Raw genomic sequence first — 26616 nt, 5'->3', positions numbered from 1 at the left:
TATCTTAATGAATTCTATTTATTAAAATAAAAAACCTTCAGTGTGTGGCAACACCCCCCCCCCCCAATTCTTACCTGAGCCCGCTCTCTGTCTAGCGATGTCCACGAGTCCCTCGACCATCCGGGACTCTTCCCCCTTGATTGGCTGAGATACAGCAGCGGCACTATTGGCTCCTGCAGCTGTCAGTCAGCCAATCTGGGGAGAGAGGGGGCGGGGCCGATCGGCAGCTCTGTGTCTGAATGGACACACAAAGCTGCAGCTTAGCTCGGGTGCCCCAATAGCAAATTGCTTGCTGTGGGGTCACTCGACAGGGGGGAGGGGCCAGGAGCAGCGAAGAGAGACCGGAGAAGAGGAGGATACAGGCTGCTCTGTGCAAACTCACTGCACAGAGCAGGTAAGTATAACGTTTAAAAAAAAAAAAAAAAAAGAGACTTTACAATCACTTTAACTACAACAAGCCTTATGATGCCTTAGGGGTATACTTTTGTTTTTCTTGTTTACTCTAAGGCTACATGCACACTTACCTACCCTGACCATGGCCGTGGGAAAATGCAAAACGCCAAGAATGATTATGGACTGGTAAAGATTGTAAAAGTATTGGCAAAAACCAAACTTTACTCTCCCTTTTCTGCACAGAATTTCTGTACAACTCCCTGTCAGGGAAATTCTGTCGAGCATGCATGCTGGAAAAAACAGCATCCGATCAGCTACCAGCGCTGATCAGTGTGTCCTGGCTGGGGGGGAGGTCCCCCTGTCAGAACTTAAAGTGGTTCTAAAGGCATTCTATGCATTAAGATAAAAACCTTATGTGTGCAGCAGCCTCCCTCGGTGCCCCTAAAACTTACCTGAGCCCCACCTCGTTCCAGCAATGTTGCACGATAACATTGACTGTCTGGGAGTCTCACTCATTGGCTGAAACCGCAGAGCCATTGTTCCTGCTGCTGTTAGTCAGTGAGCCAATGAGTGGAGAGAAGGGATGGGGTCAACCCACGGCTCCATGTTTGAATGAACAGCAGCGGCTTGACTTAGGTGCCCCCAAAGCAAGCTGCTTGCTGTGGGGGCAGGAGGGAGGGGCCAATAGCGCCGGCTGCAGACCCGAGAAGAGTAGGATCTGGGCTGCTCTGTGCAAAACCATTACACAGAGCAGGTAAGTATAACATGTTATTTTTAAACAAAAACAACTTTAGTATCACTTTAATAGAATAGCAGGGGAGTTTGCTGTACTAACATTGCATGTGTTTAGTACAGCGATCTACTTTATTTTTTCCGTTGAGCCTGCTGGGTTGATTGACCAAAAAAAAAACCTTATAGTGTGTACCAGGCTTTAAACTACCATCGGCTTTTTTTTTCCCTTTTCCCTGCTTGGTCAGTTCCAGTGTGCTATCACCTTGAAGATGAAATCTGAACCAGAGTTATGCTGGAGTGTGCTATGTCAACAGTGTAGGAATAAGCACTGACATATGTCTGGCTATAATGTTAGCCCTCGTCAGTTGGCTGCATTTTTGTAGCTATCCTACACAACCCATCAGGTTTATACTGATGCTACTTTCTTCCTTCTGTGTCTCTGAATTCCCACATCTCTTTTCTTAGGAGAATCATTTGACATAGAGGAGCACATCAGTGAGAGGCAGGCAGAGGTTCTGGCTGAGTTTGAGAGGAGGAAGCGGGCCAGACAGATTAATGTGTCCACTGATGACTCTGAGGTGAAGGCCGGTCTGAGAGCACTCGGGGAGCCAATCACTCTCTTTGGAGAAGGCCCAGCTGAGAGGAGAGAAAGGTGAGGACAGCTATATAAAATTTTATCAAAACATCACAACTGTGGCATGTGTATGCTCCATCTGCTGCCTTTGTAGCTTAAGAGGGAGCTGTTGGGGGGGACCTATGTGTTTGGTTTAAGCTATTCTTTGATCAATGCTTTTTTTTTAACTCCTGCAGCATTTGTGTTTCTGAATCCTCAGGTTGCGGAACGTTCTCTCTATTGTTGGCACAGACGCTTTAAAAAAGACTAAGAAAGAGGAAGAGAAGTCTAAGGCATCAAGTGAAGAGGTACAATAAAAAGAAGCAATCTAATGCTTTGTAGGTGTCTTAGGGGTTTATTTACTAAAGGCAAATCCACTTTGCACTGCAAGTGCACTTGGAAGTGCAATCACTGTAGATTTGAGGGGGACATGCAAGGAATATAAAAAACAGCATTTTTGCTTGTACATGAACATGATTGGTTGACAGAAATCAGCAGAGCTTCCACTCATTTAAGATCTTCCCCTCAGATCTACAGCAACTGCACTTGTAGTGCACAGTGGATTTTCTTTTAGTAAATCCACCCCTTTAGTGTAGTGGTCGCTTTGTCAATTCACATGTGTGTTTTCCTTTTTTAGTATCAGAAGACATGGTATCACGAGGGTCCTACCACCCTGAAAATCGCCCGACTGTGGATTGCACAATATTCCCTTCCACGGTATGTATGTTCTTGATGCTTCCAGGAGCTGCCATTCTCATCGTCTATTGTTAAACAAATATCACTTGAGTTGTGAACAAAACTGCAGCCTACTAAAGAGAAAGTATAGTATAGTAGATTTTCAGTTGTTATTACAGTATATAACTTTTCATGTGAGTATTCCATTTTTGCTTTTACGTATTTTTTTTTGTACAAAATGTCGATTTGTGGATCAGTCGCTATGCTTTGGTACCAAGCTGAAAATAGCAGATCCTTTCAGCCCTGTAAGGTGTGGCCTCCATCAATCATACTTGTTAATCTAGCACATCCCACAGATACTTGATGCACTGAGATCTGGAGAATTTGGAGTCAACAACTTGAACTCATTGTGTTCCTCAATCTTCAACTATTTTTGAAGTGTGGCAGGGTGCATTATTCTCCTGAAAGGGGCTACTGCCATCAGGGAATACTTTTTCCATTGGGGGTGTACTTGATTAGCAACAATGTTTAGGTACAGTGCCTTGCAAAAGTATTCACCCCCTTGGCATTTTTCGTGTTTTATTGCCTCATAACCTGGAATTGACATGGCTTGTTTGAGGATTTGCATCATTTAATTTAGAGGACTTGCCCACAACTTGGAAGATTTTTTTTATTTTGAAGCAAACAACAAATAGGACAAAATAACAGAATAAGTCAATGTGCATAACTATTCACCCCCCTAAAGTCGCAAAGAGAAGTGGGGGAGGGACAAAAATTGGAATATTAAATGAAGCTCGTGGCTGCAAAAGAATACAATGATTGTAAAGAAGTATATAAAAATATATTGATATTTATTAATTGATAAACTTAGTAACATGGGTAATGCATCATGATAGTAACTAGCCCGGTGCAATTTGATATGTACAGTTGCTACTTAGAGGTACAATATTGTGTAAATACAAGACTAGTAAACAACATGGTAAAGTCTTCTCACTGTGCAAGCAGATGCACACACACCTGCCTGCTGCCATTCCTGGGCAAGCTCTGCACTGGTGGTGCCCTGATCCTGCAGCTGAATCCACTCTAGGAGACGCTCCTGGCGTTTGCTGGACTATCTTGGGCGCTCTGAAGCCTTCTTCACAAATGCAGTGGAAATGTTTTTTATGAGATTAAGTTAATGAATTACAATTCATCTGCTCACTCTTCATAACATTCTGGAGTATATTCAAATTGCCATCATAAAAACTGAAGCAGCAGACTTTGTGTCATTCTCAAAACTTTGGCCACAGCTGTAATGCTAGCAAACCCCCATGCTAGCATCCTTTTTATACCTGTAAAATAAAAGGTCCCGGGTTTGACTTGAACGTGTGTGTGCATATGTATATGTATAAAAAAACGGCGTGCCCCCCCCCCCCAGATCCATACCAGACCCTTATCCGAGCGCGCTACTCGGCCGGCCAGGAAAGGGGGTGGGGACGAGCGAGCGCCCCCCTCCTTAGCCGTACCAGGCCGCGTGCCCTCAACATTGTGGGTGCCTTGGGGAAGGGGGGGCCGCGCGTCCCCCCACCCCAAAGCACCTTGTCCCCATGTTGATGAGGACAAGGGCCTCTTTCCGACAACCCTGGCTGTTGGTTGACGGGGTTTGTGGGCGAGGGGCTTATCGGAATCCGTGAGCCCCTTTAATAAGGGGGCCCCCGGATCCCGGCCCCCCACCCTATGTGAATGAGTATGGGGTACAATGTACCCCTACCCATTCACCTGCGAAAAAAATGTAAAAAACAAAACACAATACACAAGGGTTAAAATAGTTTATTGCACAGCTCCGGGGGTCTTCTTCCATCTTCGGGGGTCTTCTCGCCGGACTCCTCCGCTATCTTCTGCTAGCTCTTTTACTAGCGGAGGAGCCCGGCTTTCTTCTTCGCCGCCGCCCTCTTCTTCCCGACTTCGGGGGTCTTGTCCCCCTCTTCTGGGGTCTTGTCCCCCTCTTCGGTTCTTCTTGCCGGGCCACCGCGCCACCTTCTAGCTCTTTTACAAGCGGTGGCCCGGTCTTCTGTCGCCGTCTTCTGTTCTTCTCTTCTGGAGATGTTGCCTCGTCGCTCTCTCCGGTCACAATGACAACAAGGCACCCCCCATGTTGAGGGCACACGGCCTGGTACGGCTAAGGAGGGGGGGAGGCGCTCGCTCGTCCCCACCCCCTTTCCTGGCTGGCCGGGTAGCGTGGTCTGGTATGGATCTGGGGGGGACCCCACGCCTTTTTTTCGGCGTAGGGGGTTCCCCTTAAAATCCATACCAGACCTAAGGGCCTGGTATGCTCCTGGAGGGGGAACCCATGCCGGGTTTTTTTTTATTTTATTTGGCGTGGAGTTCCCCCTTGAGAGCTCATTCTCTGATTGGCCACGGCAAAAGTCGCCTGGCCTGGTGCGACTTAAAGTCGTGTTGGAAGTCGCCCCAAGTCGTGTTGATAAGTCGTGTCCAAGTTGCCTCCAAAAGTCGTGTTGAAAGTCGTGTGAACCGGCTCTAAAGAAGAACAAACACATATAGTGAATTTATATATACCCAGCTATATAAAAAGGATAATAAATATCAGAATTTTTATAACTTTAAACCAAATAAATTTTTTTTTTTTAATGAAATGGGGTAAAAAAAAAGGTAAATCAAGATTTAATCTATTGGGCAATAATGTATTTAAATGATGTATCCATTGAAACTCCCGGTTTTTAAGGGTTAATTCTCTATTCCCTTCACATCAATTCTTAGATATACCATCTATGACCATAAACCATAATTGAGGAACACTATGCACCTTTTATAGAAAATGTCTGGCTAAGGGTAGTTTATCTAATGAAATTAAAATGTTATATATACATACCGTACTTTTTATTTATTTATTTATTTTGAGGGGGGGGGGTACTGGCAGGTAAAGTGAATAACATTAATTACCTTGTCTTTAGCTGCATTTGAAAATGGGTAGGATATATCAGGCAGCAAGAGGACAAGTGCCTGAAGTTGGTGTATCAAAAGCAGAAAAAAATTGTGTAAGGATTTGAGAAACTTTGACAACAGCCAAATTGGAATGGCTAGACAAATTTTTCATAGCAACTCCAAAACTGCAGTTTCTTTGGGGGGTGTTCCCAGTCTGCATTGGTCAGGACCTACCAAACGTGGTCTACGGAAGGAAAACCGGCAACAGTGTCATGGGCAGCCAAGACTTGTTGATGCACATGGGGAGCGAAGGCTGGCTTGTGTAGTCTGATCCAATAGAAGAACTCCTGAAGCTCAAATTGCTGAAAAAGTTAATGCTGCTTCTGATAGAACATGCAATGCATTGCAGTTGGTTGCATAGCCAAAGACTGGTCAGGATGCCAGGCTGACTGGTGTACACAGTTGAAAGCGCTTGCAATGGTCATGTGAGTATCAGAAATGGACCACAGAGCAATGGAGGAATGTGGCCTGATAAATGAGTTCAAGAATGATTTGAGGAATACAACGAGTTTGAGGTGTTGACTTGGCCTACAAATTCTGTAGATATCAATCCAGTCGAGTATTTTTGGGATGTGCTGGAACAACAAGTACGATCCATGGAGGCCCTACCTTGTAACTTAAAGCCTCTGTTACTGACAGCTTGATATACAGTATATATATTATGTCTGCACCTTAAAAAACAACTAGGCCAATTGCATTTGCAATATTTCTATCCACTCAGGTTTCTTATAAGTATATTGGAGTGTGCAGAATGTTACAGCCTATTAAAAAATAACAAATATGTAATATATTGCAGCTTACCAGTCCATACATGTATATAGAATTATATATCTGCTCAAATAGTAAATAAATGAAAAATACATGAAATTAATAAAAACTGTCCCGACACCTGACATATAATATATGAATACAAACCGTGCAAGGCTAGAACCAAAGTATGATTTATATATGCAAAAATCATATACATGAAATTTCACTTGGTGTCCAAAAATTGCTGTGGAAAAAGTCCCTCCAGCCGTGAAAGTGATTAAGGTAGAGTAGAATGGGCATCACCAATTGGTTCTAGTGCTGCACTGTTTGTATTCAGTCCATAAGTGTGGTGGCTGCATTAGTTTTTCCTTTTATTCTCGCCTGGTGTTCCTGTCAGCAACACATTTCCTGTCCTATGGTGACAACACACTTTTATTTCTGTATCTATGGAGGAGCTGCATTGTAACCCTAGGATAGGAAGTGTGCTGGGACTACAGAACACCTCCCCCCTTTTCCCTTCTGCATAACATACAGAAGAATTGTAACGCAAAAGTGCGGGACAAGCAGAGTACAAGAAGTGGTGCACTCACTGGATTTCTGGCAGGATCCACAGGGATTTTTTTGGACAAAACCCTTTCAATGGTTTTTATTTTTTATTTTTTTTAACTGACCTAAAGGGAGCGAAAAACTGAGCTGCATAGTTAATGCTTACATATAGTAAAAACAAAGAAAAATAACACGGCACCAACGGTTTGGAGAGTGCCATTCACCCCTAATTGCAAAGAAAAAAGATCTCCCCTATGGTGGGGTTTTTTGACAGCAATATGTCTATAATATGGTAAAAAGCATATATATGCGAGTAGAGTTACTCCAAACGCAAAAAAATTTGGGCAAGCTTGTTATTTCATAATATTTATTGAGTAAAAAAAGAGGATATAAATGACCAACATGATAGTCAAGAATTGAACTCCACTTGGTAATAAAAACATATATTATAGATGCACATATATAGACAATATGAATTATGTCACATAAACACTGTACACCTGTATATACAATGTAAAAATGACTCTGACGCGTTTCAACCCTCGCAGGGGTCTTCTTCAGAGAATTTGTCTAATGTGGAAAAGAAAAGACAACTATAAATAGATATAAAACAGAATTGTTCATCATAATGTACTAAGAACAATTTGCTTGTAAGCAATATATACATCTATCATTACAATGTTGTATATTTACCAATTAATGTGCATCATACGCCATAAAAGATGTGGTCCACAGTGGGAGTCCTCATCAGAAAGCACATGTGGCCCAAAACATTCCTCTCCTGTCCTGCATAGGTGCACCAAAGATCACACTAGGCCCTTGTCGTTGGAGTCCACCCCAGGAAGGGGGGGAAAGGAGAAGAGGGAAAGAAGGTAGTCCAGGAGTGTGGCTTACGAGAGATCACATGTATAGGACCACCTCCAGTGTACCACACGGAGGGGAATATAGGTGTCAATAGTCAGAGGCAGGATGGGACGCACCTGCAACAGCACAGGACGTAAAACAAACTGGTTAGGCATTTGTTAACTCCAAAAGAAATGGAGAAGATCCCCCACTATTAGTGATGGGTGAGGGAACATAGAATAACATGCCAGGATAGTGTCCAAGGAGACTAAAGCTGGTAAGTAGCACCATGGGTAAAGAATGGAAGAGTGCACTGGATAAACAGTGTGACCACCATTGTTATTAGTAAGTAGTATCAAGAAAAAGTGGAAAGTTAGAAAAGGTGCCATAAAGTGAAGAAAATAGTATAGTATGATGAACGAAGAAAAGCATCCAAATATGGATGTAGTGTGAAGTGCACTAAGAAGTTTTACCTAAATATGTCATCTAATAAAGGTTTTTAGGAAAAAGAGCCAGGATGGCCACAGTGCAAAGAGAGGAGAGACTATCCGGTCCCAACCTCCGGGGTTGCTTACATATAGTAGGTAATAGTGTCTGAGTTAGTCAGCTTGCCCTTATGTAATGTGGGAAGGACAGAACAGTTAGTGAAGGCTCTGGTAGAATGAATGATTACATGAAAGCTAGGGCTGAAACAACTAATCGATTATGAAATTAATCGATTACTATTTTCATAATCAATTAATCGGCCAGTAACATAATGGGGTTTAAAAAAAGACTAAAATTAGTCCTTTATAGTACAAAAATATAATCACTACTGTAAAATAGGATTTTTATATACAGCTTACCTGTAAAATCCTTTTCTTGATCATACATCACGGGACACAGGAGCTTCATTACATAGTGGGATGTCCCAAAGCAATGCTCAGCTTGAGGGGAGGGAGACACAGATCAGAAATATAGACCGCCATGGACCAGAGGATCTAAACCGCAGCCTGCAGTACACTGCGCCCAAAGGTGATATCCTCTTGCCCTCTGACATCCACCTGATAAAATCTGGTGAATGTGTGGACTGATGACCAAGTTGCAGCCTTACAGATCTGAGCCAGGGAGACCTGGTGATGCACTGCCCAAAAAGCACTTACAGCCCTAGTAGAGTGCGCTTTCATTTGAATGGGAAGACTCTTTCCCTTTACACTATAGGCCTGAAGAATAACTTGTCTAATCCACCTTGAGAGAGTGGAGTTTGATACCGCTTGGCCCTTCTTAGGGCCTTCCGGCAAAATAAATAAGCAATCAGTTTTTCTTATCTGAGCAGTTGCTTGGAGATAGATACTGATTGCCCTTACTACATCTAGCGTGTGCAAAGACTCTTCTTCTGCGGACTGTGGATCTGGAAAAAAGGATGGTAGGATTACATCTTGATTCAAATGGAATCCTGAAACCACCTTAGGCATAAAGAACCTATTAGGACGCATCGCTACCTGGTCCTTATGAATAATTATATAAGGTTCCTTGCGTGAGAGAGCTGCCAGCTCTGACACTCTTCTAGCCGAGGATATGGCTATCAAGAAAACCAATTTTTTAGTCAAAAGAACTAATGAAGCCTGATGCAATGGTTCAAATAGTTGTCCCTGCTAAGCCAAGAGAACCAAATTCAGATCCCATGGGCATACCGGAGGTTTGACTGGCGACCTTAACCGCATGGCCCCCTGGATGAAAGCCCGCACAAGAGAATGTGAAGCAAGTGGCTTCTGGAAAAAAACTGACAAGGCTGAAATCTGCACCTTTTATAGTGCTTATGGCCAAATTTATTTTTAGGCCTGACTGGAGGAAAGCCAAGATCCTGCTAATAACATACTTTCTAGGATGCGATCCCCTGGGTTCACACCAGGAAACATATGCTTTCCAGGTTTTGTAGTAAATAAGCCTGGAGGCCAGCTTTCTGGCATTGACCAGAGTAGAAAGGACTGACTCCGAGAGTCCACGGTCTTTCAGAATGTGGGTCTCAGCAGCCAAACCATTCAAATTAGACTGTGTAAAGCAGGATGGTAGATTGGACCCTGCGAGAGAAGATCTGGCTTGGAGAGGAAGGATCCAAGGCCTGCCTACTGCTAATTTCATGATCTCTGCGTACCAAGGTCGCCTGGGCCAAGCCGGGGCTACCAAAAGAACTGACTTTCTTTCCCTCTTGACTCTTCCCAGGAACCGTGACAGAAGCGGGTATGGTGGGAAGGCATAAATGAGATTGTACTGATCCCAGGGAACTGTCAGAGCATCTGACACCTGAGCAAGTACATCTCTTGTCCTTGACACAAATTTTACCAGTTTCCTGTTGAATCTGGACGCAAACAGATCTACGTCTAGAGTGCTCCACTTGTGACATATGGTCTGAAATATGTCAGGGTGTAGAGCCAATTCTCCTGGGCATAACTGTTGGCGGCTTAGAAAGTCCGCTTGCCAATTTTCCACTCCTGGAATGAAGACTGCAGAAAGGCATGGAACATGCATACTTGCTTGGGCAGAGAGGCGATTCACCTCTCTTTGTGCAACCACCTGGTGCCACCCTGGTGTTTGATATAGGCCACAGCTGTGGCATTGTCAGACTGAATTCGAACAGGGAGTCCCTGTAGTCTGTAGGACCAGTTCATGAGGGCCATATAAACTACCCGAATTTCCAGAATATTTATGGGCAGTAGCTTTTCGGTCGCAGACCATTTTCCCTGCGTTCATACTTCCTCCAACACTGCTCCCCAGCCTGTCAGGCTGGCATCTGTAGTTACAATCTTCCCTGGAAGGGGAAGAAAAGTTTTGCCTTTCAGCAGATTCTTGGTCTGTAACCACAAAACAAGACTCTTGCGTGTCCCTGGGGATAGACACATAGGAAGGTCCAAGGCCTGGGGCTTCCTGTTCCAAGCCACAAGGATGCATCTTTGCAAAGGCCTTGAGTGAAACTAGGCGAATGGAACGGCCTCGAAGGACCATTTCCCTAACAGTCTCATACACAGCCGAATGGGGGAAGTCCTTCTGCTGAGAATTAGGCATACCAGAACCCCTATAGCCATGGCCTTTGGCCTTGGTAGAAACACCCTGCCCTGAGCGGTGTCGATGACCATGCCCAGATACTCCAACCTGGTAGTAGGCTGCAGGGACGACCTTTCTAGGTTTATAATCCAACCTAGGTATTTCAGGGGTTCTAATGTCTTGGTAATACTGTGGTTCAAGAGCGCTACTGTTTGCTCTATGAGTAGCAAATCGTCTAGATAATCCAACATGGTTATACCCTGAGCTCTTATGCCCCGTACACACGAGCGGACTTTTCGACATCCAAACTCCGACGGACTGAGTCCGGCGGACTATCCGCTCGTGTGTGGGCTGCAACGGACTTTAGCTTCGCAAAAGTCTGATGGACTTTAGAAATGAAGCATGCTTCAAATTTTCCCGACGGAACTCCGCCGGACCCGGTCCCCTTCGAAAAATTCGCTCGTGTGTGTGCTACTCCGACGGACTAAAACCGACGCTAGGGCAGCTATTGGCTACTGTCTATGAACTTCCTACGTCGAATCCAGTCGTACGTCATCACGTTCGACTCCGTCGGAGTTTGGTGTGATGGTGTGTGGTCAAGTCCGTTCGGTCGAAAAGTCCGCCAGAACTCCGGCAGAACTCCGCTAGAACTCCGTCGGAAGTCTGTCAGACTTAATCCCTCTCGTGTGTACGGGGCATTAGGCTTGCCAAGAGAGGGTCTAGAATCTTTGTGAAGACTCGAGGAGCTGTAGCGAGACCGAACGGCAGGGCTACAAATTGAAAATGGCGCTGATCTACAGCGAACCTTAGATACTTTTGGTGTGCGGGAAAAATTGGCACATGAAGATATGCATCCTTGATATCTTGATGCCATAAACTCTCCCCCTTGCAGGGAAGAGACCACAGAGCTTATTGACTGCATTCGGAAAGACCGAATGTGCAAAAAACTGGTTCAGATCCTTTAGATCCAGGATAGGTCTGACATCTCCATTTGGCTTTGGAACGGTGAAGAGATTTGAGTAAAAGCCTGAACTCTGTTCTTTTGGGTCCACGTCCACTATCACCCCCTGGGATAGCAAGTGATTTAAGGCCAGAAGTTGCGTTTTTTGCTTTACTGGATCCTTGGGGATCCTTGACCTTAGGAAGCGAGAAGGTGGGATCTCCTGGAACTCTAGCTTGTAGCCCAGGGATATTGAGGAGGTTACCCACTTGTCAAGAATCTCTTCCCGCCAGGCTTCTGCAAATTGCAGGAGCCTCCCCCCCACTCGGCCGAGTGGAGGCGCCCCTTCACAAGGAAGCTTTTAGGCTCTGCTTGGCAGGCTTTCGCCCCCAAGTCTTTTTCTGCCCCTGGGCGTGACCTTGGGCCTTTCCTCTCAAGGGAGGTTGTGAAGGCCGTTGCCACTGCTTAGAGCTAGATGCTCCGGGAGAAAGAGAACGCCTAAATGATGGACGTTTGTTCTTTTTGATTGGTAGGAGAGTAGATTTACCCCCTGTAATCTTTTGGACGAATTTATCCAATTCCTCCCCAAATAAGCGTTCCCCTTTAAACGGGAACCCAGTCAAATATTTTTTACACGACAGCTCAGCTGCCCAATTTTTTAGCCATAGGGCCCTTCGCATGTGTACCAACAGGAGAGACAAACGAGATGCTTGCTGAACAGAATCCAAAATCGCATCAATCATAAAACACAGAATTTGAGGTATTTCTGCATAATTCTCCACTTCCTCACTGGGAAGTAGGCCAAGCATCTGCTTAAAGAGGAAGTAAACCCTGATGGGTTTACTTCCTCTTTTTTTCCCTGCAAAGGTAAAGCATAATGGACTACTATGCATCGCATAGTAGCTCATTATGTGTCACTTACCTGACACAGGAGCCAGCGAAGTCGCCGCTGATCCCTGTAGTCCGCCGCGTCCATCTTGCTGGTGGCGTCTCGCAGCTCTGACCAATGACAGCGGCGCAACCGCGATGACGTCACTCCCGCGCATGCGCACGGGAGTCGCGCCTCGCAGCTCCGTTGCTGTCATACGGCGAAGCGGCGATGACGTCACTCCCGCGCATGCGCACGGGAGTCGACAAATTTGGCAAATCCATTCTTGGATTTGCCGCATTTAGTGCGCCTGCGCGCCGCTGTCTACGGCGCATGCGCCGTAGACAGCGGTGCCCATTTTCGGGCAAATATCTCCTAAACCATATAGGTTTAGGAGATATTGCTTGGGCCTACAGGTAAGCCTTAATCTAGGCTTACCTATAGGTCCAAGTTGTTTGGAAGGGTTTACTTCCTCTTTAACCTGTTCCTTGAGGAACTGACACAACCCCACAGTTGCGACTGTAGGTTGCACTACAGCGTCGGCAATGGAAAAGGAGGCTTTCAATAAGTTTCCAGCTTCTTATCAGTTGGATCCTTAAATACCTGAGCATTATCCAAAGGACAGGTCAGGTTTCTATTCACGCAAGAAACAGCCGCATCGACAGATGGGACCCCCCATTTCTTGGTGAAACTTTCCTCCAGAGGATAAAGCATAGAAAACATTTTAGGAGGAGCGAACAGTTTATCGGGATGTCCCCAATCCTCATACAACAATTTATCCATTAAGGGATGAATTGGAAAGGAAAAGGCAGTCTGTGGGATTTTCCTGACCCCCAGGAAAGGAACAGAGGATGTAGCGGCCTCAGCAGCGGGCATTCTGAAAGTGGTACGCACCAACTCAGTATAATAGTTTCATAGTTGGTTAGGTTGAATAAAGACACCAGTCCATCCAGTTCAACCTGAGTGCGTGTCTACAATTGTCCCTATCCCTGTACATTGCACACTCACATCACATAATATTGAACCTGCTTTCTAAGTGCCTGGGAGGGGACTCTCTCCTCTTCCTCTGATTCATCTGACTGCTCTTGATCCCTATCCCATGATAGGGATCTCTCCTTATTGTCAGAGTTGTCATCTGAAAGAGGAATTTCAGCAGAGGGAGGGGATCTACCCCTTTTTCTGCTATCTTTCAGGGAAGCTGAAATTAATTTAATGATTCTCCCTTCAAAACCCTCCAATGTAGCCTTAAGGGAGTCTTCAGTGACATACGCTGGGGCTGAAACATTAGGAGAGGCTGCAAAACCTGACAGGGGCACTGACTCATCCTGTGAGGCTGGCTCTAGTCTTGCAGGGGGGATGGTAATCTACAGGCATCTTTAAGACCCCTAGACCTAGGCGGTGATTTACCAGTGCCCTTGTTACCTCCCCCTGAGACCCTCTTACGAGGAGACCTAGTCCTAAGCTACAAAGCAGAGGTACTACTACAAAAGTGCAATCACTGTTGTGCTACAAGTCTCACAATAAACATATATGCTTAAACTGCACAACCTGATGCTGAGTAGGTGTCTTAGGTTTGCCTGGATCCAACCCCTTAGGATGCTTACTGTCCACAGCTCTGTGTCCTCCACTTACAGCCCCCTGGCGTTCTGGGCTTTTTAAAATTGCCCCTTTGGCGCCTGCGCAGTAAACCAACCACACCCCCCCTTCCATTGTTATGGGAGCGCGGGGAAGAGGACCACCTATAGAGCTGCAATGGGACCCCCAGACTACGTGGGACCTCTCTTTACCTTGTTGTGGCAGAGTCTGCAGTGGAAGATGTGAGCCATCCGAAGACTGGCTTCACTGAGCGTGTATACTTAAAAGGCATGTAAGTATGCATCGGGCTGCTCTTACTCCCTCTAGTACCGGAAACCAGGTAAGGCATTCAACTACTCACATGAAGAAATCCATAATATATGATTTATATAGGATTAACTTCTCTTAAGAACTGCTGAAAACAGACAGATTCCAGCCTTCACCCATCACGGTGGGCAGAGTTGTGCCAACCTTCAGGATTTTTTGGGTTCCTTCTCAGAGGAGCCTCTTACCTGGACCTTGTAAAAGACTCTGCTAGAAACTTTCGTGCCACTATGTAAATAGTACACCAAGTCGGGTTTTCCCAGAGCCCAGTCTTCCAAAAGGAGAGGACTTAGAGGCAAAACCTTGTTTCTTCGGATGACGAGGCCCAGGTACTATATCGGCCCGAGATATGGATCCGGTTGTCATAGCCCTTAGACCCCTGCAGGGACCTGCATAGAGCTTTCTTCATAGCACATGTTTTACGTGACCAACCACCTTAGACACTGGCGAAAAAACTGAGGTGCCTCCCATATGGGAGGGGTTATATAGGGGAGGAATTCTCCTTAATTGGGGGTTAGCCAGTGTCCAATCACCAGAGGTGCCTATATAACCCACTATGTAATGAAGCTCCTGTGTCCCGTGATGTATGATCAAGAAATATTATTTTCACTGTTCTACAGTAAAAAAAAAAAACTTCCAGTAGTGATTATCTGCTTTTTTTTGTACTATAAAGGGCTACTTTTAGTCTTTTTAACCCCATTATGTTACTAAACGTCTTAGACCTGGTTCACATCTATATGTTTATTGGTGCTTTTTGCAGAAACGCAGTACAGTTCATTTACATGGTTTCCTATGGGACATGTTCACATCTGTGCTTTTTTCAGCCGCTGCATATTTGGAAAGGGTCAGGGACTTTTAACGCAAAACTGTGCTTTTTTGGTTCAATATACTTCAATGGAGAAGCTGCAGAAAAGCATGTAATGCATTTTTTGCAGCAATTTGTGTTTTTTAATCTGCCCCAAAAAAAGTGCAAAAAACGCAGTAAAATCACGTGCGCAAAAATCAAAAGTCACAGCAAAAAGCACTGCAGAAACAGATCAAAAGAAAAAAACGCATAGGTGCATACAGAGCCTTATGCTGGCCTCACGGATCAATTTTCAGGTGAGAATGTTCAGATGAAAGATCTTTGTACATTCGCTGAATAAAAGAATTTTGTTTGAATTTATGAACAAAAACCACATACACTGTCTGAAAATTCCTTTGACCAAGAAGTTTTCTATTCTTTCCAAATTTTCCTGTCACTGTGGTTGAACATGAACGTCAATTTGACCCACTTTTTTTTTTTTTTAAGGTTATTAATCAATTAATCGAAACGATAATTGGCCAACTAATCGATTTATGAAAATAATCGTTAGTTGCAGCCCTAATGAAAACCTCAGTGCTTGATTCACTTTGTACCTCTAACTTTTTACTACGAAGAGGTTTGGGGGGGTAGCTATATGTCATCCCCTGTACTGATATAAACAATATGGGCTGCCTTCTGACCATCTGCCTACTTGCATCCTAGTTTTAATACTTTTGCATAGGGGCTTTGTTAGGTCTACAAAAGATCTGGGGCTAGAGCCCATAGCAGCAAAGTAGAGAAAGTTATACGCTTTACATCAGGGTCCCCAGAGAGCCCCCTTCCTTACATCAGGGTCCTCAGAGCCCATCAAATGCAGCCGGATCAGTGGCCAGCAATGGATACTTACCAGTGCCCAGCAAATGATCCTCACCAGTGCCCAGCAAATGCATCCTTACCAAAAGCAATTGATCCTGGATTTGAATATCCTGGCACACCCATCCTCCTCCCCCAGCGGCCACTGTTACAAGGTCCCATCTCCTATAATACGCGTCACGCCATTGGATCAGTGTCCCGCCCATCACCGCCCCCAGTGTGCACTAAAGAAAATGGTCTGGTGTTGCCAGTGACACACCTCCATCCCCAAATTAAATGCAACATAGAAGAATTATGCCTGTGGGACTAAATGAGGTGAGCACAAAAAGGTCAATGAGTATACAAAGTTAACTGGCTCATAAATGTATTAAAATTGTATAACATTCATCATATAGGAGATGCATGAACAGAGGTGCCAAACCACCTGGCAGTGATAGAACACAACATTACCAAGCGACCACATCCATATATATTTAAAATTGTTGATGTACAGTAATACACAGGCATCATATAATTTGGCGCATTTCACAAGTCGCTGCTCGCTTCTTCAGAAGTAGATGTAAATGCAGTGTATCTACAGAATAAAAATGTCAATGAGAAATGTATAACAGAAACATAAATACCATACAGCAAAAATGGCGGGGGGGGGGGGGGGGGGGGCGCCTTACACAAAGATCCCATGCTTGCATATGGACTGAGCCAATGTCTCAAAAGCCATTAAACCAACTAGTGGCGGCAAGGTGTGTCTATCCCCAGAGCTGAAGGTAAGGAACCAGCAAAGACCGGGGGGGACAGATGGAGGGCAAACATAACATGGGAGCCAAAGAGTGTGACATTTTGATGTCCCTCAATGTCCAACATGATTTGCAGCTGCAACAAAAGTGTATATCTAAGTAGTATACATGTGTACTAGGAAGGCCAACCGTATGTTTAGTATATATGTGAAGGGTCTATAGAGTGTATGATCCAGTCAGGTAATATTATAGACCTATCTGGTAATGAGGTATATACCCAGAAACCCAAATATATATATATATATATATATATATATATATATATATATATATATATATAATGTGTGTAGTAAATACCGAAAAACTATCTATATAGTATACAAGTCAATCACGTATGAATCAACCCTATCAATGAAAGGGAAACCTGATAAAAAAAAATGACATGAACTCTATTTCCCTCCATATAGCCCCCCCCTCGAGGGCACAGCAGGTTCCACCTTAACTGCATGTGCAGGTGGCTAAATGGGTGAGTGTTGATTGGATGGGGAGTGCACCCAATGTGTGGCACCAGGCGGACTGCACACCCACACCGCCTGCCACAGCTCGCGGGACGTGGATGCTAATGGTAACGGCAACTGCGGTGGGAAAAGTACAGGAACACTGTTCCAATATGTTCTCACAGAACTCAAGTCCTGCACTGCACCCTATAAGAAACTCTGCTCTATAGCCCCAAAACCCACCCCCTGATGATGGCACTGCTTTTGCACCTGAAAAATTGCATTTCCAGGAGAGGTCAGCAGTCATAGCTTTCTTTTTCTTTCTTTTTTTTTAACACAAGTTTCCTCTATAGCAAGCTAGATTTGATGATAATAATCTTTATTGTACTTCACAGAATAATTTTTCTTGTAATCCTTTTTTTCCAGGGCGATGGAGCGTCTGGAGGCTGCCCGAGAATACCGAAATATCCCAGAATCCACAAGGACCTCTCAGAAACAAGAGCTGCACAAATCTCTTGGAGTAAGCAAATTATATTTGGAGTTGGAGAGTTGATCAGTATGGTTGCAGATTGTGTTGTAAGAAGTTTAATACCTGCTAACCTACTTTTTTTTTTTTTTTTTTTTATTTTTTTTTTTATTACAGTCCCTTAACAACTTTTGCAGCCAAATCGGAGACGACAGACCGTTGTCATTCTGTCATTTTAGTCCTAATTCTAAACTCCTGGCTACAGCATGTTGGTGAGTGAGAATGCAAATTTTCTGTGGAAGGGCTGATATTCCATTCTTTATAGAACCTCAAAAAAAAAAGAAAAACTGCAAGCTTTGCTGAAAAGAGCTGCAACTATATATGTGAAAGTCCTATGCCAATACAAAAATAGGTATAGCTGATGTTTGTTTAACTTTGTTTTTGCTTTAGAGTATGTAAGCTGCCATTGGGGGCTAAAGCAGGCACTAAAATGAAAGCTAACCATTTTTCTGTTAACACATTCTCCTACATGCAGCTCCAGTTGTACTGGTCTGTGCTATGTCTGTCACAGACACGGTATAGAACAGGCAACAGATCACTTCTTATTAACAGGGGGACAGAGCATCTGCTCCATTTTCTCAGCTTAGAAGAGTGGATAAGGATTTTATTTTTCTCTGCCACCCTTTGTTTATTACCCCATAGAGTAATAGCAGAAAAAGACCAAGTAGTTCTGCTTTTTTTTTTTTTTTTTTTTTACTCTTTGGTATTTTCCATTAAACTTTTGTGGGAGTATCCACCTGTGTTTAGACTGTTTACCCACTTTAACCACATCAATACTGGGCACTTTAGCTCCCTTCCTTCCCGGACCATTTTTCAGCTTTCAGCGCTCTTGCACTTTCAATGACAATTGCGCAGTCATGCTACGCTGTACCCAAATTAAATCATTTTGTTCGCACAATAGAGATTTATTTTGGTGGTATTTTTTCACGACTCCGTTTTTTATTTTTTGCGATATAAGCAAAAAAAAGTGGAAATTTGGGGGGGGGGGGGGGGGGACTATATTTTCTTCTTTTCTATTTTAAAAGAAATCCAATAAAATCGAATTTTGTCATACATTTAAGCCAAAATGTATTCTGCTACATGTTTTTGGTAAAAAAAAAATTTAAGTGTATAATAATTGGTTTGTGTGATCACGGACATATGTACACAAATGATGATGTACAAATGTGTGCAGGTGATCATGGACATATGTGTGCCGATAATCATTGGGACATGTGATTTTAGTGGGGGACGTGTGTTTTGGGGACATTGTGTGTTTACACTGTATGTTTTACACTAGACTGGTGATCAGTGAGTAAAAAGCTGTAAAAAACAGCTCATACTCACTGATCACCAGCCGGCTGCATCGATCCGCTCTCCTTTCATCAGCGACAACTTCCGCGTGAGGAGAGCAGAGCCGATTGCCTAGCAACCGGCTATGTGTTTACATCACATGATGGCTGTGATTAAATACGGTCGTCATGTGATCAGAAGGCCGAATTACAGAGCTCTCCTGCCGATCGAAGATGCGCCGTGTCCGGGTGACATAAATGCATCGGGATTGCGCTGCTGCACGCGCGCGATTCCCCTCCTTCTGAAGGGCTTTCCTAAACCTCCATTCAGAAGGAGAGAGCACCCACCCAGCTGTATATGTATATTTTATGCTGAACCGTATTTGCCCAGCGGACTTACAAATGCAATTGGAAAAAAACACTTTTGAATAAAAAAAAAAAAACATGAAGTTAGCCAAAATTTTTTGTATAATGTGAAAGATGATGTTACACCAAGTAAATAGATACCTAATTTGTCATCCTTTAAAATTGCGCAATAGCAACAAACTACAGAACTTAAAATATTCCATAGATGACGCATTACATTTTTTTTTTTTTACAGGCCATCTGTTTAGAGTTACAGAGCAGGTCTGGTGATAAAATTATTGCTCTTGCTCTAACAATCACGGCGATACCTCACATGTGTGGTTTGTACACCATTTACATGTGTGGGCATGATTTATATATCCATGCGCTTCTGCGCACGAGCTCAGACAGGGAGCTTTACATTTTTTATATATTTTTTTTACTTTTTATTTTTACACTGTCCCTTTTTGTTATTAATTTTAATGGTATTGAACAGTAGTGACGTATGTATACAGTGGGCAGTCTGGAAGAAGTTGAACTCACTTACTGTTTGACTCACTACCTCTGCTGGAAGTCTCTTCCAAGCAATCCACTACAGTCTACTTTCAGTAAAATACTTTCCAAGGATAGATTTTATCCTACTAGTTTAGAGTTCAGTGGAAAATATTTCCACGCTAATACCAGCTAAAATTGTAATTTCTATTGTATTTTCTTTTATTCATTAGATTTCATGACAAAGGATTTCCAGATCACAAAAAATGTTATCTAAAGTGTCAGCACTGCTTTGCAGTTCCCTTTGTCTGATTGAAACTTCCTACTGAAAAGTGTGATGAGAAAAGTCACTGCTATGATGACTTATTCCAGTTGTGTAGATTTCTTTCAACACAGTTGAAATAGTTGAAAATGTGAAGAGTCTGGAGCTCCATCTTCTGGATGGATAGGAGACTGCATAATATGAATATGCAGTATTTCATCTTTTTAACCACTTGCCGACCGCCGCACGACGATATACGTCGACAGAATGGCACGGGCAGGCATATGGGCGTATATATACGTCCCTGCCTTCCCGCGGGTGGGGCCCCCACCCCCCCCCGGTGCCTGCGGCGGTCGGTATTCGTTCGGGAGCGATCCGGGATGAGGGGGCGGCCATTCATTCATGGCCACCCCCTCGCGATCGCTCCTGACGAATAGAAATGCTCCGTGACATCACTTCCTCTCCTGTAATGTAAACACAGGAGAGGAAGTGATGTAATCTCTCCTCTGTGTCGGTATTTTACGTTTCGGCACCGAGGAGAGAGGATCGGTGGGTTGCACCAACACGACACTACACAGTAGTACAACTGCAGTGCAAATCACATCCGATCTCTGTGCGATTCGAGTTCAGCCATACAGATAGTATGGCTGAATTCGCGCCGCACCCGCCGCAAATTCGCACGGGACCCTTTTTTTGGTCCGCAGCAGAATCGGATCGCATGGGTGTTCACACCATGCGATCCGAGTTTGCAGATCGCACTGCGATATGCGAACTGATCTGGGGGTGTCATTAACATTTCACTGACACTCCCAGCAGTTCGCATAGGGCAGTGTGAACTGCCGCTGGGAGGCATGCGATGCGGGAACCCGCCGCGGATTCGTGGCGTTCCCACATCGCTCCAGTGTGAACCCAGCCTAATAAGCGATCATTTTTCTGATCGCTGTATTAGTGTCACAGGTGACGCTAGTTAGGCAGGTAGGTATTTAGGTTCGCCGCAGCTTTTTATAGCGCCAGGGACCCCCATATACTACCGCATAAAGCCCCCTGATTGCCCCCTAGTTAACCCTTTCACCAGTGATCACCATATAACTGTTACAGGTGACGCTGGTTGGTTAGTTATTTTTTTATAGTTTCAGGGCACCCGCCATTTATTACCTAATAAAGGTTTAACCCCCTGATCACCCGGCGGGTGTCATTTGTGACTGTAATAACTGTTAGGGCAGTTAGGGTTAGCCCCCTTTAGTTCTAAGGTACCCCCCTAACCCCCCCAATAAAGGTTTAACCCCGTGATCACCCCCCGTCGCCAGTGTCACTAAGGCTGGGTTCACATTGCAGCGGTTTATGAGAACGGATGTGATTCGCACCGCACTGCAGTGCAAATCACATCCGATCTCTGTGCGATTTGAGTTCAGCCATACAGATAGTATGGCTAAATTCGTGTCGCACCCGCCGCACCCGCCGCAAACTCGCACGGTACCCTTTTTTTGGTCCGCAGCAGAATCGGATCCCATGGGTGTTCACACCATGCGATCCAAGTTTGCAGATCGCACTGCGATATGCGAACTGATCTGGGGGTGTCATTAACATTTCACTGACACTCCCAGCAGTTCGCATAGGGCAGTGTGAACTGCCGCCGGGAGGCATGCGATGCGGGAACCCGCCGCGGATTCGTGGCGTTCCTGCATCGCTCCAGTGTGAACCCAGCCTAATAAGCGATCGTTTTTCTGATCGCTGTATTAGTGTCACAGGTGACGCTAGTTAGGCAGGTAGGTATTTATGTTCGCCGCAGCTTTTTATAGCGCCAGGGACCCCCATATACTACCGCATAAAGCCCCCTGATTGTCCCCTAGTTAACCCTTTCACCAGTGATCACCATATAACTGTTACAGGTGACGCTGGTTGGTTAGTTCTTTTTTTATAGTTTCAGGGCACCCGCCATTTATTACCTAGTCTCACTAGTGTACCCCTAAATTTAGGGGTGTCTACTTTCCAAAATGGGGTCATTTGGGGGGGGTTTGTGCCATCTTGGCATTTTATGGCCTTCAAAACTGTAACGCCCTTAGAAAGCCTGAAGGCGGTGCTTGGTTTTCGGGGCCCCGTACGCGGCTAGGCTCCCAAAAAGTCCCACATATGTGGTATCCCCGTACTCAGGAGAAGCAGCAGAATTTATTTTGGGGTGTCATTTCACATATGCCCATGGCATGCGTGAGCAATATATCATTTAGTGACAACTTTGTGAAAAAAATAAATAAAATAAAAAAGTTTGTAATTTTCCCGCAACTTGTGGCAAAATATAAAATATTCCATGGACTCAACATGCCTCTCAGCAAATAGCTTGGGGTGTCTTCTTTCTAAAATGGGGTCATTTGTGGGTGTTTTGTGCCATCTTGGCATTTTATGGCCTTCAAAACTGTAATGGGTAGTGAGAAGTGAAATCAAAAATTTACGCCCTTAGAAAGCCTGAAGGCGGTGCTTGGTTTTCGGGGCCCCGTACGCGGCTAGGCTCCCAAAAAGTCCCACATATGTGGTATCCCCGTACTCAGGAGAAGCAGCAGAATTTATTTTGGGGTGTCATTTCACATATGCCCATAGCATGTGTGAGCAATATATCATTTAGTGACAACTTTGTGTAAAAAAATTAAAAAAAAATTTTTTTTGGCATTATTCAATCGCTTGAGGCAAAAAAATTAAATATTCAATGGGCTCAACATGCCACTTATCAATTTCCTTAGGGGTCTACTTTCCAAAATGGGGTCATTTGGGGGGATTTTGTACTGCCCTGCCATTTTAGCACCTCAAGAGAAGTCGTAAACTAAAAGCTGCGTAAATTCCAGAAAACGTACCTTAGTTTGTAGATGTGACAACTTTTGCGCAAACCAATAAATATACAGTTATTGACTTTTTTTTTTACCAAAGACATGTGGCTGAATACATTTTGGCCTAAATGTATGACTAAAATTGAGTTTATTGGATTTTTCTAATAACAAAAAGTAGAAAATATCATTTTTTTTCAAAATTTGCGGTCTTTTTCCATTTATATCGCAAAAAATAAAAATCGCAGAGGCAATCAAATACCATCAAAAGAAAGCTCTATTTGTGGGAAGAAAAGGACGCAAATTTTGTTTGGGTACAACATGCATGACCGCGCAATTACCAGTTAAAGCAGCGCAGTGCCAAATTGTAAAAAGACCCCTGGTCATTGACCAGCAAAATGGTCCGGTCTGAAAGTGGTTAAAAGAATTAAACATACGCTGGGGGGGTTGTCCTGACAATAAGTAAAGAAGACAATATGTCATAAAACACTATACTTTCTCTTTAAGTTGTATTTTTTATTTTTTTTGGTTATACAGACTAGCAGACTATGTTAATCTATTGAATATGAAGCAAATAATCTTCTCTGGTATCTTCTCTCCTAGGAGTGGACTGTGCAAACTGTGGTCAGTTCCAGACTGCACCCCTGTGCGCACATTAAGAGGTAAATACTGCATCATCTTGAAGCTAAACTACATTTATTTACGGGAATTTATTATTAAACTTTGTTTATATGTGTTGTAAATTATCTGCTTAAAGCGGAGGTCCACCCTAAAGTGGACCTTCCGCTCATTGGAACCCTCCCCCCCTCCGGCGCCACAATTGGCACCTTTCAGGGGGGAGGAGGGTGCGGGTACCTGTACAGTACAGGTATCTGCACCCACTTCCGGCGTAGATTTTGCAGAAGGTACGCCCCTTTCCGCAGAATCTACGCCCCTTTCCGAAGGTCCCCCACTGCCTGCTGGGAAACACATGGACCCCAGAGGCAGCGGGGACCATCCTTATTGCGCAGCGCGACTCGCGCATGCGCAGTAGGGAACCAGGAAATGAAGCCGAAAGGCTCCACTTCCTGATTCCCATACCCAAGATGGCAATGGCAGCACCCGAGAGACGATTGAGAGATCTGCTTCGGCTGCCGACATTGCGGGTGCGCTGGGCGGGTAAGTGTCATTATTTTAAAAGTCAGCAGCTGCAGTATTTGTAGCTGCTGGCTTTAAAAAAAAAAAAAAAAAACGGCGGACTCCCGCTTCAAGGACTGGAAGGTTTTACCCCCTTCATGACCAGGCCATTTTTTGCGTTACGGCACTTTATTTTAAACAACAATTGCATGAGTGTGCGACGTTGTACCCAAATAAAATTGATGTCCTTTTTTTTTCCCCCACAAATAGAGCTTTCTTTTGGTGGTATTTGATCGCCTCTGTGGCTTCTATTTGTTGCACTATAAACAAAACAAAAATGACAATTTTGAAAGAAAAAAACTTTTTTTTTTTTTTTACTTTCTGCTATAATACATATCCAAAAAAAATATAAAAAATCTAATTTATTCATCAGTTTAGGCCAGTATGTATTCTGCTACATATTTTTGGTAAAAAAAAAAATCGCAATAAGCATATATTGATTGGTTTGCGCAAAAGCTGTAGCATCTATAAAATGGGGGATAGATTCATAGCATTTTTTTTTTATTTTTTGTTTTTACTAGTAATGGCAGTGATCAGCATTTTTTAGCGGGACTGCGACATTGCGGTGGACAGATGGGACACGTTTGACACTTTTTTGGGACCAGTGACATTATTACAGCGCTAAAAATATCCAATGATCACTGTATAAATGAGACTGGCAAGGAAGGGGTTAACACTAAGGGGCGATCAAGGGGTTAAGTGTGTCTTAGGGAGATATTTCTAACTGTGAGGGGAATGGACTGACTGGGAGTACAGAGAGATTGTTCCTGATCACAAACATTTCATACTTACCTCCACTGTGTAGTTCGTTTTACACAGAGTGGCCTCTGATCCTCGACTTCTCGGTTTCCCCAGTGACGCTGGGTTATACGATGCCTCTCTGCATAATATAACCCCCTAAGAGAAACGCTCTCCTGGGGAGTTACCTTGCGAACGCGCTCCCGAATCCAGCATTTGCGTCATTAGACTCAAAATGCCGGACTCGGTCCCCCCCCCCCGCCCCCCCGGAACCCGCGTCATTGGATTTGTTTGGCGGGAGCCAGTGGCTGCACTGCTCTCAATCAAGAGACGAGACAACGGCCAGAGGGGAAGAGTGCGTCTCCGGATCAATTAACAAAATGGGAAGTAAGTGAACAAAAGAGAAATCTAGAATCAAATCAATATTTCTCTTATATTCACCGACCGACACAGCTCCTCTCTTAGCCATTGGGTTGTTACGCCCACCTTTAGGAGAATACTAGGCATTACATGTTATGTAACGCACAGAACTTTCCAGTTCCGCCCAGGGGGCGGTCCCTTAGGTAACAACCCTCCAGCCTGCCATGCAGCCATCAGTTTTATTTTACCTAGTGAAGAAGGACCTAGGAACCCTGACGGGCCCATCGGTCCGTCTTCTTTTTTTTTTTTTTTTTTTTTTTTTCTGCAGAAGCTTGGCCTTTTGCGCAAGATGAGAGATCCTGTGATCTGCTATCAACAGCTGGCTGGGTGACAGGCTGGATACCCTTATCCTTGTAGTCTCCCCAGTCCAGCCATCGAGTGTGTGCAGACCAGAGCTCCTCGCTGGTTCGGCCACGGCGAAACCTCAGCTCCAGAGGTGATCATGAGCTTTTATGCTCCGGGGCACACATATGACTGGGCTACTGATGTCTGCGTCAGTGTGCCGGGCCAGCAGCCACCTTGTACTGATCAGTGAGTGGGTCTGTAATTGAATGTCTCCCAGCTCTTCAGGACTGGTAAGTACAGCTCTCCCTGCCTCAGTGGGGCTGAGCAGCTGGGCATTCCCTGGGAGGTCGATTCAGAGATCCCTCGCCTCCCTCTCTTCTCTCCCTGTCCCTTTCTCCCTCTCCCTCCCTGTGGGGGATGCTGTAGAGCGGCATGTGTGTGTCCAGGGGGGCTCTCACCTGGGGGGGGGGGTTGCACTGGCTGGCTGTTTCCTGGGTCCTCTTTTCATGTCCCTGGAAGGTTTGTTTCTCCCTGTCCCTTATGGCTTTTGCATCAGCGGCCATCTTGGGTGTGGGCAAGGGAAAGCATGCTCCCCTTGGGCTTCGGTGGTCATTTTCCCTGTGAATTATCCCTATACTGGACACCGGCGGTCATTTTCTGGAAGCCTGAACACGTTTTTTCAGTGTTCTCTAGCGGCAGCATGTGCTCCTGTGCTCTGGTGGCCATTTTCCCTGTGTTTTATGTCCTAATACTGGACGCTGGGCGGCCATTTTCTTTGACCCTGAGCACACTACAGAGCGGTTTCTGTGCCATTAGCAGCTGGTTCCACCAACACAGAGCTGATTCCTCTGCACCTGGGAGCCAACAGAGACTACAGGCACTACCTGCTGGATAGCGCAGAACCCCTCAGTGTGGTGAGTCCTGCGGGAAAGAGCCCCTCAGCCAGCAGCAGTAAGGAGGGTGGTACTGTCACTGTCCTAAGTCCCCTTCAGGTGGCAGACAGGGTAGGGTCAGCATGGTTTCAGAAACTAGTGTTTCTTCCCCCAAAATCCAGGCAATTGCAACCGGGTCGCCTGTGGAATGCGCAGTGCCTTTGGACGCGAATTGGGAGAACAAGCTTCTCCTGTCTGCGTGGAAA

At 44.7% G+C, this 26616-nt stretch overlaps 1 protein-coding gene across 2 annotated transcripts in view; it reads left to right on the top strand.

The window, feature by feature from the left end:
* PRPF4 (pre-mRNA splicing tri-snRNP complex factor PRPF4) overlaps window positions 1-26616 on the top strand; it is a 74763-nt gene that overhangs the window by 18436 nt on the left and 29711 nt on the right. For both annotated transcript variants that reach the window (XM_077475069.1, XM_077475080.1), the window contains exons 3-8: window positions 1591-1777; window positions 1959-2046; window positions 2376-2455; window positions 17577-17670; window positions 17794-17888; window positions 23463-23521. In XM_077475069.1, the coding sequence (XP_077331195.1) occupies window positions 1591-1777; window positions 1959-2046; window positions 2376-2455; window positions 17577-17670; window positions 17794-17888; window positions 23463-23521 (603 nt within the window). The remainder of the gene's footprint in view (window positions 1-1590; window positions 1778-1958; window positions 2047-2375; window positions 2456-17576; window positions 17671-17793; window positions 17889-23462; window positions 23522-26616) is intronic.

The sequence above is a fragment of the Lithobates pipiens genome, unplaced genomic scaffold (assembly GCF_037356315.1).
Source record: "Lithobates pipiens isolate NorthernLeopardFrog02 unplaced genomic scaffold, aLitPip1_a1.2 Scaffold_1, whole genome shotgun sequence".
In the NCBI taxonomy this organism is placed as follows: Eukaryota; Metazoa; Chordata; class Amphibia; order Anura; family Ranidae; genus Lithobates; species Lithobates pipiens.
The sequence above is the reverse complement of the archived record's forward strand: the minus strand, read 5'-3'. Positions and strand labels throughout refer to the sequence as shown.